General features: G+C 42.9%; 1 protein-coding gene across 2 annotated transcripts in view; it reads right to left on the bottom strand.

Annotated features, from left to right (window-relative positions):
• GRM7 (glutamate metabotropic receptor 7) overlaps positions 1–10,832 on the bottom strand; it is an 838,973-nt gene extending 828,141 nt beyond the window's left edge. For both annotated transcript variants that reach the window (XM_071222185.1, XM_024556576.3), the window contains exon 1: positions 10,036–10,832. In XM_071222185.1, coding sequence (XP_071078286.1) covers positions 10,036–10,554 — 519 coding nt within the window. In that variant the 5' untranslated portion in view covers positions 10,555–10,832. The remainder of the gene's footprint in view (positions 1–10,035) is intronic.
• Between the last annotated feature and the right edge of the window lie 1,946 nt (positions 10,833–12,778).

The raw sequence follows: 12,778 nt of genomic DNA, 5'->3' as shown, positions 1-12,778 counted from the left end.
AATTAAAATGAAGTTTACATAATTATAGTGTTAAAATAAAATTATAGATGTGCAGAGACAATGTGGTCATGCATTTTTTTTTAGTATAAGTACATGTTTAGACCAATATCTGGTAGCCAAATGAATAAGGAACAGAATTTTGGTTTAACTACAAAGGCTGTTTAAGGATTTGCAAATACCTAAATGGAGCTCAAAACCAAGGAGATAAAATTTTTCCCATCATGTTTTCAATTGCAAAGTGAATGAAAGATGTGAAATCCCTGGTAAAATGATTCAAAGTAGTCACCCATACAGATATTATAAGACAAGCACATTACTTTTCCTTGAATACTGGGACAACTGCTTAAACTTTAATGTATATCAGTGACGCAAATTCTCCACTGAGTTTGATGGGGTGTGTGTGTGCGTGTGCATGTGTGTGTGTGTGTATAATTGCACTGAACTAGATCATCCACAATTGCTTCTAATTAAAGAGGTACATTACCACAACTAACTTAAACCTTACAAAATGTGGTTATGGCTGCAATATCAGAGTGAAAGGGAGGAGACTGGAATGTTCACTCTAAATGTTTGCAGTTATGATGTCTTGACTAAAATGGGTCACAAAGACTATTAAAATAATGTGACACCATTTTGCTCAGTTTTAATGTGAATACAAACTAGAGTTGACCCTTGATTAACTCAGGTTTAAGCTGCATGTTTCCACTTATATGCAGATGTTTTTCAATAAATATACAGTCAATCGTTTGTATCTAGGGCTTTTACATCTGCAGATTCAACCAACTGTGGATCAAAAACAGTATTTTTGATCCGCGATTGAAACTTCACAAAGGTGAAGGGCCAACTGTATTCATTTTTCTACACCATTTTATATAAAGGACTTGATCATCTGTGGATTTTGGTATTTGTGAGGGTCCTGGAACAAATCTCCCGCAGCACCAAGGGACCACTGAGTTTTTGAGGAGTCAGAAGTTATATGTGGATTTTGGACTGTGCAAGAGGGTCGGTGCCCCTAAACTACATATTGTTCAAGGGTCAATTGTACAGGATTTTTTCCATTTCAGATCATTATTTTTAGCTAACTGTTATTAATATTTTTGAGAACACAGTGCTAATCATATTACTTCATTTAATCTTTATACTTACACTTCCATGTAATCGTTCTTAATGTCTTTATTTTATTAAAATGTATCTTTAGTCTAGACCTTTCTTCAGAACTGCAGACTGGCACATACAACTGAATATTCAACATCTCTACTTGGATCTCAAGAAAACATCTCAAATTGTATGTTGCCAAAACGAATCTTTAGTCTCCTAAATGTGTTTCTTCCTAAGCTTTTTCCATTTAAGGTGATAGTAACTTCAACTTTCCAGTGGCTCAGTCCTCAAATCTTGTATTTGCCCTCCTTCCCTTTCTTCCGTTCACATCTCATGTTCGATTCCTAAGAAATGCTGTCAAAACCTTCCAAATTTGCCACTTCTTGGAACATCTGCTGCTAACATCCTGGCTCAAGCCACCAACATCTGTCTTGTAGACATCAGTAATCTCCTCTTCAGATTCTGATTCCACTCTTTCTCCCTATCCTCAATACCACAGATAGTTTTATTATTTTAAAACGAGAGACAAATTGTGGAGCCCCTGTGCTAAAATCCTACCACTGGTTGCTTATATTTAGGGTAAAAGACAAAATGCTTGTGATGGCCTCCAAGGTCATACCCAATCTACCCCATCACACCTCTGCCCTCAAGCCCTCCTGCTGCCCCATCCTCCCCACTGACTAACTCAGACATTGTGACCTTCCTGATATTCCTCTAACCTGCCAAGCATATTTTTGCCTTAGAGTTTTGACACTGGCAGCTTCTGCTCTCAGCATGTGGCCTCCCCCAAATCCCTTGGACAACTTCCTCATTTCAAGTCTTTGCTCAAATGTCACCTTATGAAATTTATCCTGAATACCCAATTTAAAATTAGAACCTACCTGTATACCCCTCCAGCACTCACAACCCAATACTCTTCAGTGCTCCAGATTCCTTTCCTTATCCCGCAGCACTCATCAACTTCTAATGTACCATCGGATTTATTTATAACTCTCATCTGTTCCCACATGACAGTGTACCTGAAAGGAGAGAGGGAGGAAGTGAAAGAAGAAAGAGGGAGACAGAGACAGAGAGAGAGAAGGAAAGAAGGAAGGAAGGAAGGGAGAGAGAGAAGAAAGAAAGAAAGAAAGAAAGAAAGAAAGAAAGAAAGAAAGAAAGAAAGAAAGAAAGAAAGAAAGAGATTTGTCTATTTCATTTACTGATAGGTACTAGTATGTAGAACAGTGCATATGGGTGTATTTAAAAAACATTTCTGGAAAAATATAGATAAGAAAACTAGTAGTAAAGTCAAAAAAGTTTAAGTAACTTCGTTAAGGTTCTATAGCTAGAAAAGGGTCACAATGGAATTCAGACTTGGGGCTGGCCAACTTCAAGGCCCACTGTTCTCAGCCTCCTCTCTGTCTTAGGTTCATGAACTTCATGATTGATTTGAGCAATGCCATGGGAACTCTCATTCCACTGAGTAGTATCATTAAAGGTAAATAAATAAATAAATAATACACAGAAAAGTAGAATCCAGCATAAATTATAATGGTAATTTTACAGCAAATTTAGCAATAGTGACATTTAATGATAGCATAATAATAATAATAAAATAACAACTTTTAAATGAACTGAACAGTTATCACATGCTAAACTTGGTGCCAGAATGTTTCCATGGATGTTTCATGCAATCCTTACAAATATTCAATCAGGAAAAGTACATTTTTATTATCTCCACTTCAAAGATAAGGAAATTAATGAGAGAGGTGTGGTACCTGTTTGATCATAGTCATACATGTAATAAGCAGTTAAGTATAAATTTAAATTCAGGTCTAACTCCAGAATTTTACTCTTAAGCCATACATAAAAATTTTGATAAGTCCTTTGATAAAAGTGTGTTTTCTACTAGAAAACATCCTACATTATGTCTTCCTATGCCAATACCTTCAGAACATAATCTACTTTAAAACACGATAAAAAGGTTTAAATAGTACTTTAATAAATTTAAATATTTACATCTAAACAATAATGCAGAAAAGCAGGCTGAGCTCTTCGATGTGGCTTTCTTGCTATCTCCTATCAAGACCAAGAGAAAAAGCCAGCAGCCACACAATGGAGATGGAGAATTCTGTAAATGATCAGTTATAAAACTATTACACCGCAGCAATGTTATAGCAACAGGAAAAATAACCCATTAAACTTAAAATTCTCCTACTCCTCACTCTACAGCCCACACAAACATTAATGTTGCATTTATTAGGATGCATTTCATGTGCTCTATCAACTTGACTTTCAGCAATTGTATTAATACAGTCCTCTCACTTCACACATATATCTAAATGATGGAATTTCCCACTTGAGATCTGTAGAAAAAGTGGAGTGAATGAAATAAAGTTTAGGAAGAGCCATCACAATCCATAAAAATGGACATTGAATCAAGATAAAGAGAGATGTCTTTTCTCATTTATTTGAACGAAAAGTCTACTATATATTTATTGCCTGCATACAGGGATACCTGTTGAATGATGAAGAACAAGCATCTTTTATTTGGAGCTGAGGATTTGTATGCTCAAGTTTCTATGGATCCACAGATTTAATCTTGTTTTAGGACTGAAAATATTGTATCTTTCTGTAAACAGATGTGGTTAAGCAATCAGCCTCTTTGATGTCTTCAAGCCACTATAATTCCAGGGTAGACAAATCTATAATCATTTTAAGCATTTCTACACTTGTACAACAACTGAGCAGTATACTTAGTGGTTAACAACCTGGATATTGTCAAACAAATCTAAGTTTGAATCTAGACTTTGAGGCCTGCTCTGCGATTTTGGATTATGAGAATCACTTGCTTCAGCTGTACAACAGGGATAAAAATATGCCCTTTGCAGGACTATCGTAAAGACTAAATGAAATGAAATATTTATAGTGCATCACATAGTGAGGATTCAGATTATTATTATGGTCACTACTATTCTTAAAAAGAAATTAGCACTTCTGACCTCCTAAAATAAGGTATGTGTCCTGTGTCATTGTAATCTCATATATTTTATTTTTGATCTTACAATCTCTATCCAAAAAACATTTAGTATTAGATATAATTGAAAGGAGGTTACTGGCCAAACATGTGCTGGCACAGTACTCTTCTCAGATAAATATTTACCTATAAAAAGATTTTATACTTTTGTGTTTTTATTAAGTGCATAAAACATATATTTACTGTGCTAATTGACCAAGTCCATGAATTAATTAGTCTGACTATATGTTGCATAAATGTCCTTTTAAATAATAAACATATGTGCATTTTAGTTGTTAGGAAAATGTGTTTACAACTGTTCTTTCTTGCCTTTTAAAGTAACACAGCATGAGAAGTAGAGTCAGGCTTGATGCTTACTGTAGACTGACCCAGGAGTTTAATGCACTTTGTACTCCATTATGCCATGAAAATGCTTCCGTGCCCTGGGGATATCAACACAAGATTTGCTTTAATGAAAGAAACCAAGAATGATTCTAAAGCTTCCAAACAGAAGACTTAGAGGCTAGAGTTTACATCAGAAAGTGTTTGCTGTCTCTCTCAACTGCATCAAGATGGGAAAAATGTGAAATGCTTAGAGCTAAAACAGTAAATGTTGGGAAAAGTAGGGAAAGGATGCATAGTTTTCAATATCCCAAACCTGGGCTAGAAGAGTTATATTTAAAGTAAAGAAGATATCAGATGTTATTATTCACTTGAATTCCAGTCAGTGGGCCTTACATAAACGTAGGAAATAGGCTGTTGTAGCTATGACACTTTTAATTGTTTTCAATATGGCTGAAAGAAAATTTTAAGAAAACAAAACAAAACAAAACAAAAGTAAGTACTAGCAATTGGAAGTTCAGGGATGCAGTTAGAGTCCTTTGGATTTAGGAGTTCCAGAATACCAATAGAGCTCTGGCTCTCTCCACCACTCAGCCCTTCTTACCACAGCACGACTTTTTTCCCCATAGAGTCTCTTCTTGTGTTGGATGACCACTGGGAGTTCTGAAGTCATATCTCCACAGCTTAGAAATTCCAGAGAGAAGAGACAGTTTCTCCATTTCTCTTTGACAGAAAAGTTTGGGGGAGGATTCTGATAGACCAAGCCAAGGCCAGATGCCTACAGTTGAACCAATCATACCTGGCGCCAGGGGGGAGGCCCTGTGTTTTCCAAAAGAAACGCCTGCTGCTTTTGCAGGATAAAAGGGTATAGGACACTAAATAAAGTAAGCTGTATCTGCTACTCTGTCATTCTCACTCCCCGCCCCATGTCATAACCATGCAGTAAGTTGACCTAGGCAGTCACTGTCCTCATCACTAGCCTTCATATATATCACTAATGAGCACACTGACAGACAAATGAGGGAAAAGTCTAAATATGGGAAATCATTCACTAAGATGGTTATGTGAAAACATGTCCTTAAAATGTTCCCTCAAACTCACTCAAATGTTCAAAGTGGGAGCTGGAAATACAACATTTGGGATATGACAAGAGCAGGTTTTATCCAACCTAAACTGTAACACAAAGACATCAGAGACTCCGAGAAACTACATTTTTTAAAGAAAAAATCAGATAAGGAAAATAAGGCCTATAAAAATTAAGTGACTTATTAGGGTAACAAAGTTAATTAACGGCAGGACTGAGACTAGAGCATATTTTGTGTAATCTGGCTACAGCCTCTTAAATCCATGACAAAACTTATATATATATAAATAGAGTGCTTATGATTTGTTAAACACTAATGTTTTTAAAGTTGAATTAGAGGCATCCAGTATTTCAATGATTCTTGAAGAAAAAATGTCCAAAGACATCCCGATTGTATGAGTATATACACATAAAATACACATGGGGGTATCTGCAAATATAGTAAGTGCTTATATCTTTTCCTTCCCTCTCTGCTCTTTTTAAAAATGTCCCTTTAAAAATTGCCCACTCACCATCTGTTAGGTAAATTTCCTGAAACACAGTAAATGTGGAGGCAGAGATTGTTATAGAGACTATTCTAAATGGCACTGACATCTATATTTATGAAATTTTAGAAAGAGTAAGTTAGAGTTGCTTTAAAAAAAAAACATGATAGTAATACCACACCATACCAGGCACCCAGTTCTATCCAATTGTGTGAGATAGATAGGGAGATAGATAACTAGATAGATAGATAAGAAAAAAAGAAAGAACACTGGGCACTTATATATAAAATGTCCCAAAAGCTTGAGAAAATATTCAAGCTTCAGTGGACAGAAGAAAACACTTACAAATTTACAAATGTATTTCATTTATGGTTTAAGGTCCATGGGTTTAGATTTGCAATATGCTCCAACAAGGGTCAAGTGGACCAGTTTTTCCATCTAGTTGCTTGTGATGGAACAAAACTGAAGCAGGTGCCGTTCAATTCCAAGTCTACAGCTCAGAGTATGACACTACACTGAAACACTGTTCATTCAGAGTCAGGATGTAGCATTTGCTCAAGTGAAGAACAGAGAAGCCTTGAATAAAAACATTCCCATTACTTTCGACAATAATATATCTTACTTATAGCCCATAAAACAGTGGTCAGGGGATTTAGCCTCTGGGCACAATATTACATAAGCTCTCCACTTTTAGCCATCCCCACTCTGTAATTATTTTTTTTAATGTTTCTTATAATCAATATTAATCTACACTTAATCTTTCTTAGCATTAGAGAGTATTATTTTATATAGGTTCAGAAACAATTCTCCAGCAATTCCTCCCCGATGGTTCTTGGAGGCTGAAAATGCATTGCAGGGCAGGTATGGTGACTTAATTATAGTTGGCAGAACCCTGGCCACACACTAATTTCATTAGCCTTAAATTCCTGGATTTGAAAGACTCACTGAATATGATTCCTGTCCTCTGACATGTCACTTACTAACCAATTCAGTGTGCAGAAAGAGGAGAGAGAGAGAGAGAGAGAAAAAAAAGGGCTTGCCCAGCTTATATCTTTGGTCTGGAACACCAGCAGGCAAGTGAGAATTTGAAGTCACAGACACTATCACATTTGAGTACACATTCTTGCCTAGGTCCTAAAATGTCAGCGAAGAACTTCATACTAGGCTTTGCTGGCAGCAGCAGCATTGGTTGTATCTATTACTATCTCATTACTCCCTCCTGCCCCCCAGTGCTTAGCAGCCCCCATCTAAGTCACTAAGGCATTCCTTCCTCAAGCCTAGAAGCTTATCTCACCATAAATTTTTGTCTCAAATTATAGGTTTGGCATTGTCCCCACACCAACCCACAGGGACTGGGGAAAAGAGAACTTGAAACTCTGGAGACCTAAAAATTCAATCGTTTAGAGGAGTTTCTTTTTTATAGGACAATCTTAATTGAGCTGAACCTAGCAATCCCAGAGAAGATTCACCTACTGTTCTTTTCCTCTCCCTAAATTGATTGTGCCTTCGAACAATGGTCTGTATGCCTCTATTCTCCCTATTCATTTTGCAGCCTTACACAGTCTGGGAACCTGGGGATTTGATTGCATGCCAGGAGCCTCTAAGATCACATGCATAAAAGGCCGCTATATATTCCACCATGGGCAATCATTAACCAATGCTCACACCAATGGTTATACCCAGCTTGCAGCATGGTCTACAAGTTGGTGCATTCCTCCCACTACCAGCCTCTTCTCAACAAACGCAGGTGAAAACTGGAGGCTCCTTTTCCCCTCAGCTGTTCAATCCAACATGAATATCTGCAATTTGCAAATTAGAGGAAAATGACAGTTTTCTCTGAATGGCTTTGCTCCCAACCCACACTGCTAACGCTAACATTCGGTTCCTTTCCTTTCCAGCCCAGGGAATTGGGAACTAAGTGTAAGGCAAGCTCTTTCTTTCCTCACAAGTGCCTCAAATTCACACACCAGAAGAGGAATCAGCTTCCCGCCCCCCGCCCTGGAATCTTTTTCAGCACAGTCCTTCAACCTAGTCTGCAATCTCTCTCCTGACTTTAACATTTCACTCTTTTTTCTGACAGCCTCATCTGCAGTACTGCCATGTCTGAGCAAAGACAGAAACAGGCAGCAAAATAATCTAAAAATGCTAAACACAAAACATACCTTCAACCCCCAGGGTTTAGGAAAAACCTGTGAATTGCCCCAGGGATTCTCAGGTGATTTCTGACCTTATCCTCACCCTCAGCACTGCCCCCTCAAGTTATCTAGCTTTAAATTCAGGGATTAATGGAAGCATTTCTGAGTTTTGCTTTCGACAACTCAAGCTCTTCCTGAAAGTGTCAAGTCAGAGTGAAGGCTGACTGGGTCCAAAGCACTTTTGGGTTTGCAAACATCTAGTGATCTCCAAAATGGCATGCTCAGGAGGTGTTAGGGAGGCTCAGACATCCAGAGGCCACACCAGGCTGCAGCCTTGGAAGGCACCCCTCCCTCTGGCCCAAAAACAAACTTCACTCTTCTGGGAGCTGATGTGGTGACAGCTTGACTCTTACAAAGAGTCCCCTCCAGAAACCTGACACCCTTAGGGGAAGCACTTGAGAGAAAGCCAATTCTTTAATACCGGAGCATAAGGGCACCGGAGTCAGCCAGAACATCTGGGGAAAGGGATTAATTGGGTCTGGGTACTACCAAGCAGGGAGAGAGCTGTGCATTAGGAAGGGATCATCTCAAGACATAGATGAACACAAAACTTGTAGGTGGGGGTTGAGAGGGAGAAGAGAAGCAGATGTTGAAAGGGAGGGGAAAAATAGAGAAAAAACAAAGCAGGGAGAAAGAGGAGAGAAAGGTATATATGAAGGAACATGGAGAAACAAGGAGAAGGGAACCCACAATTACGCAGACCCTGAAACTCAATTTCTTAACCCAAAAGCCATCCATTTATACCCAAGGCAACACAGGAGCCACCGGGCAGAGGCTGCAGGAGCGGCCGGCTGGGGAGCACTGCGGTAGAACCCACCGCTCAGCTGCCCCATCCGCCTTCCTCCAATTTCGCGGTGGCCCTCGGGCGCCCGGAGCCGAGGGACACCCGGCCTTGCTCTGCGCACCCCACTCACTGCCTTTCTCCAGGAGCCTCCTCATCCGGCTCCGGGAATCGTCCTAGGAGAAGAAGATTAGGGTGGGGGGACTGCGTGAGGGAGGTCTTGGGAAAGAACGGGCGGAGGGAGGAGGCAGCGAAAGCGATTTTGTTTCGCAGTTAGCATGAGCTCATCTCTGGCTCTGAAGTGGCAGGACTAGAAAGCTCATCGCCCAGCTCCTGCCAGTAGCAGGGACTGCAAATGTCATTTGGACCGTGCAAACATTTGCTTACAGCAAATCACCGGGGGGGTCACGTCTGCAGGTGGCATCTCCCCACTTGGGGAACGTCCCCATGCCTTCCCTCGTGCCCTCGTGGAGACAGGCTACAGGTCGGGGGAAATCCAACCCAAGAGAGGTGGGCAATTATCATTCACATGTAGGTGAAGACCTAGCCTTCGGTTTAAGTAGTGCCTCCCTAAGCTCTTCTCCAAATTTTCCAAGGTAGCTGCGGCTTGCCGGGCGGCTTGGGGCCGGGAAGCTGGGGAGTTGAGAAATGCCCAGGTTCGAGGCGTCTTCTCATCTTTCATAGTCCTTGCGCCTAACCAGCTCTCACGGGAGCCCGGCACTTTTACAAGCCTGTTTTCGGACCATATTTCACTCTAATGCAAACCCATTTAAATCATCGCCTTGTTTTTCGCAGACTGCTTCTTGTAAATGGGGCCATAAATCCAGGATGTCAAGCCGGGTGGAGTGAAGCGCGGACAGGGGAGAGATGGAAGGGAAAAGAACCAAGCAGGGAAGGTACCTCCTTGGGTGGGATGGAAGGGATTCGGCAGGATCTCCAGGGTGGAAATGCGCGAAGGCTGACCTGACCCTGCACCCCTGGAGTCAAAACCAGCTTTTTAGAATAAAGAGCGTGGGAATAAGGCGCACTCTGCCCCTGAGGAAGCGCCCCCCTACCTGGAAAAGCCTCAGGATGTTGGCTACCATGATGGAGACCGAACTCCCCGAAGCCCCAATCACTCCAACTACTTTCTCCGGCTTGACGAAAACCGGAGGCTCGCCGTTGGTGCAGCGCACGTCGGAGGTGTCCTTCTGGATAAGCGCCTGGACGAAAGTGAGCGACTGTTCGAGCGCATAAGTGTCCCTGGAACAAGTGTCCAGGATCCGCGCTCCCAGCGTCACGTTGGGCAGCAGGTTGGGATCGCTGTTGATCTGGTCCAGGGCGTAGAGCATCGCTTCCAGCCTGTGGATCCCGTTCTCCCTCTTGATGTCGCCGCAAGGGACTCCGCTGGGACCCTTGGCGTGCACTGGGAACAGCCCCCCGAGGGTGACGTCCCCCTCAATCCGGATAGAGTGCGGGGCGTACATCTCCTGGCCGCGCGCCGCCGCCGCCAGCGCGCACAGGAGCACCTCCAGCACGCAGCAGGGGAACTTCATCAAAGTCAGGACGCGGAGCAGCTTCCCCAGCTGGACCATGCTGCTCAGGCTGCTGCGGTGGCGTTGGCGGCGGCGGCACTTGAAGGGACCGTGGTGGGATCACCGGGGTCCAGGCCCCTTGGGGTAAGCTTCTGCAGGGAATCCCAGGGGTTCCTGCTGGCACCGAGGGTGAGGACCGCCGGGGAGGGGCGGCGGGAGAGTGCGGGGGTCCCGCGGCACCAGCCAGCTAGGGGCGCCGTGCGCTCTCGGTTTGCCGGCTGGCGCTCCACGCTGGCGCTCTCCGACTAGCTGCTCGCGCTCTTCAACAGCCCAGCACTAGGGAGAGGGCACGGATTGCTATCGCTTTAAATGGTCGTTCGGCTCCCTCTCCTCCTCCTCCCACTCTCTCCCTCCCTCGCTAGTTCTCGGTCTCTCCCCACCCTTCCAGCGCCCGCCCTCCCCACTGGTTTGCATCATCACGCAGGGAGGGGCTGCGTGCTGAGTAAGGGGGGCACCGTGGCGGGGGGGGCGGGGGGGGTGGAGGAGTGCCTGCGATTGGGAGTTTCTAGGTCCCCAGGGAATCTAGGGATTGCTGGTTGCTGGCGAGGGATGAGCTCTTGCCCCCATCTCTCTGTAGACTCCTCTTGATCGCCCGCCTGCACCCACACACACGAGTGGCGTCAGCCCTGAGACGGGCCGGGATGTCTGGTGCTGACAGCTCCCAACCCTGAGGTCCGAAGCCCGGCTGTCAGCTCCGGGAGAACACCGGGGAGTCGAAAGCTGGAGAAACCAGTGATGGAGGGCAAGGGAAAGACCCTCTGTATTGCTGATCCATCTGTGCCAGTTTCCCTCAAGAAAAAACGTACATACCCGCAGGACCCTGATTCATGACTTACAGAACCTTTACTCAGGCCAAGGAACTGGGCCAGCCTGTAGGAGAACACGCCGACAGGAAACGTTAGGGATGGAACTACTACATTCTTGGTCCTCAGGGTTTACTGGGGCCAGAGCCGGATAAACTAACCGAAGTGGCCACTAACTCTGTGGTGGAAGCCTCGCACTTGCCCCTTTTCTTCATTTCATCTCAAGAGATGGAGCGAATGAGAACTCTGCAGAGCGCACTTTCTTCTCTGGCGCTGACAGGTGTAAGGCTCCCTCCTACCCGTTTCCAGAGATGCTTCTGGGCTGGTGACAGATTTTCGAGGGCAGGAAACAGCAGAAAAGAGGTGCTAGTAGGAGGAAGAACGAGGAGCAGACAGAAATCTCAATGATTCTGTGTGCCTTTCTCTCTTTCTCTGGCTGGATATGTGGGGGCAAAATCAGGACGCCAGAGCAGGGTGCACTGCAATTAAGAAGCTGTGTTTCAAAGGTGTCCCTGTTCAATGCACCCTTCCAAACTTGGCCCATTAAAGCAACAAGTGGCCCTAGTTCCTATATAAAGAAAGGTGATGTCTCTGTCCCCCAGGGACCAGAGTGGAATTAGGAAGGTTAACTCAGCTCTTCATGGGGATTTCTGTTGGAGTGCAGCAAAACTCTATTGCAGAGATTTGAGGGTGAGAGAACACCAGAAACAAGACTACACTTTTTGTTGTTACTGTTTTTGATGTTAATATACTAAATAAAGATGACCTTCTACACACACACAACCCAAAAAAAGTCAGTAGACAGATAGTTGGTTGTCTTTGCCACCAACTACCTGTGTTCCTTTTGGCATTTTTGTTCCCCTGCCTGGGTTTTAGTTTCCCCATCTTTAAAATGATGAAATTGAATTGGATGCTCTTCAAGTTATCTTTTAACTCCCAAACTCTCTGTTAAAAATACAAGGGGGGAGCAAAAAACCTGGAATTTGTTTACAAAAAAATTGTATATTTATTTTTACATGTTTAAACTTTAATCACCTTTTAAATACTCTCCATTTGATGAAATACACCTATCAAGATTTTTTTCCCACTGCTCAAAACAGTTTTTGAACTTGTCGATTTTTGATGCCTTTTAGTGGTTCTGCCATTTTTTGTTTTGCCCCTTCCACATCAGTAAAATGTTTCCCTTTGAAGACCTTTTTAATGCAGAGAAACAAACAAAAAAATATCACTCAGGGAGAGATCTGGTGAATAGAGAGGGTGGAGCAAGGGGATCATGTGATTTTTAGCCAAAAACTGCTGAACACTCAGTGCAGCGTGGGCAGGTGTGCTTGTAAATCACCCATCATGAAATGGGCAAAGGCGTTGAGTCTTCAGAAAAATTCACAGAAGCCAAACACTGCCTCTCACAACAATGCCAACTG

This window comes from Desmodus rotundus, chromosome 8, assembly GCF_022682495.2.
Source record: "Desmodus rotundus isolate HL8 chromosome 8, HLdesRot8A.1, whole genome shotgun sequence".
In the NCBI taxonomy this organism is placed as follows: domain Eukaryota; kingdom Metazoa; phylum Chordata; class Mammalia; order Chiroptera; family Phyllostomidae; genus Desmodus; species Desmodus rotundus.
Note: the sequence above shows the minus strand (reverse complement) of the source record. Positions and strands in the feature narration are given on the sequence as shown.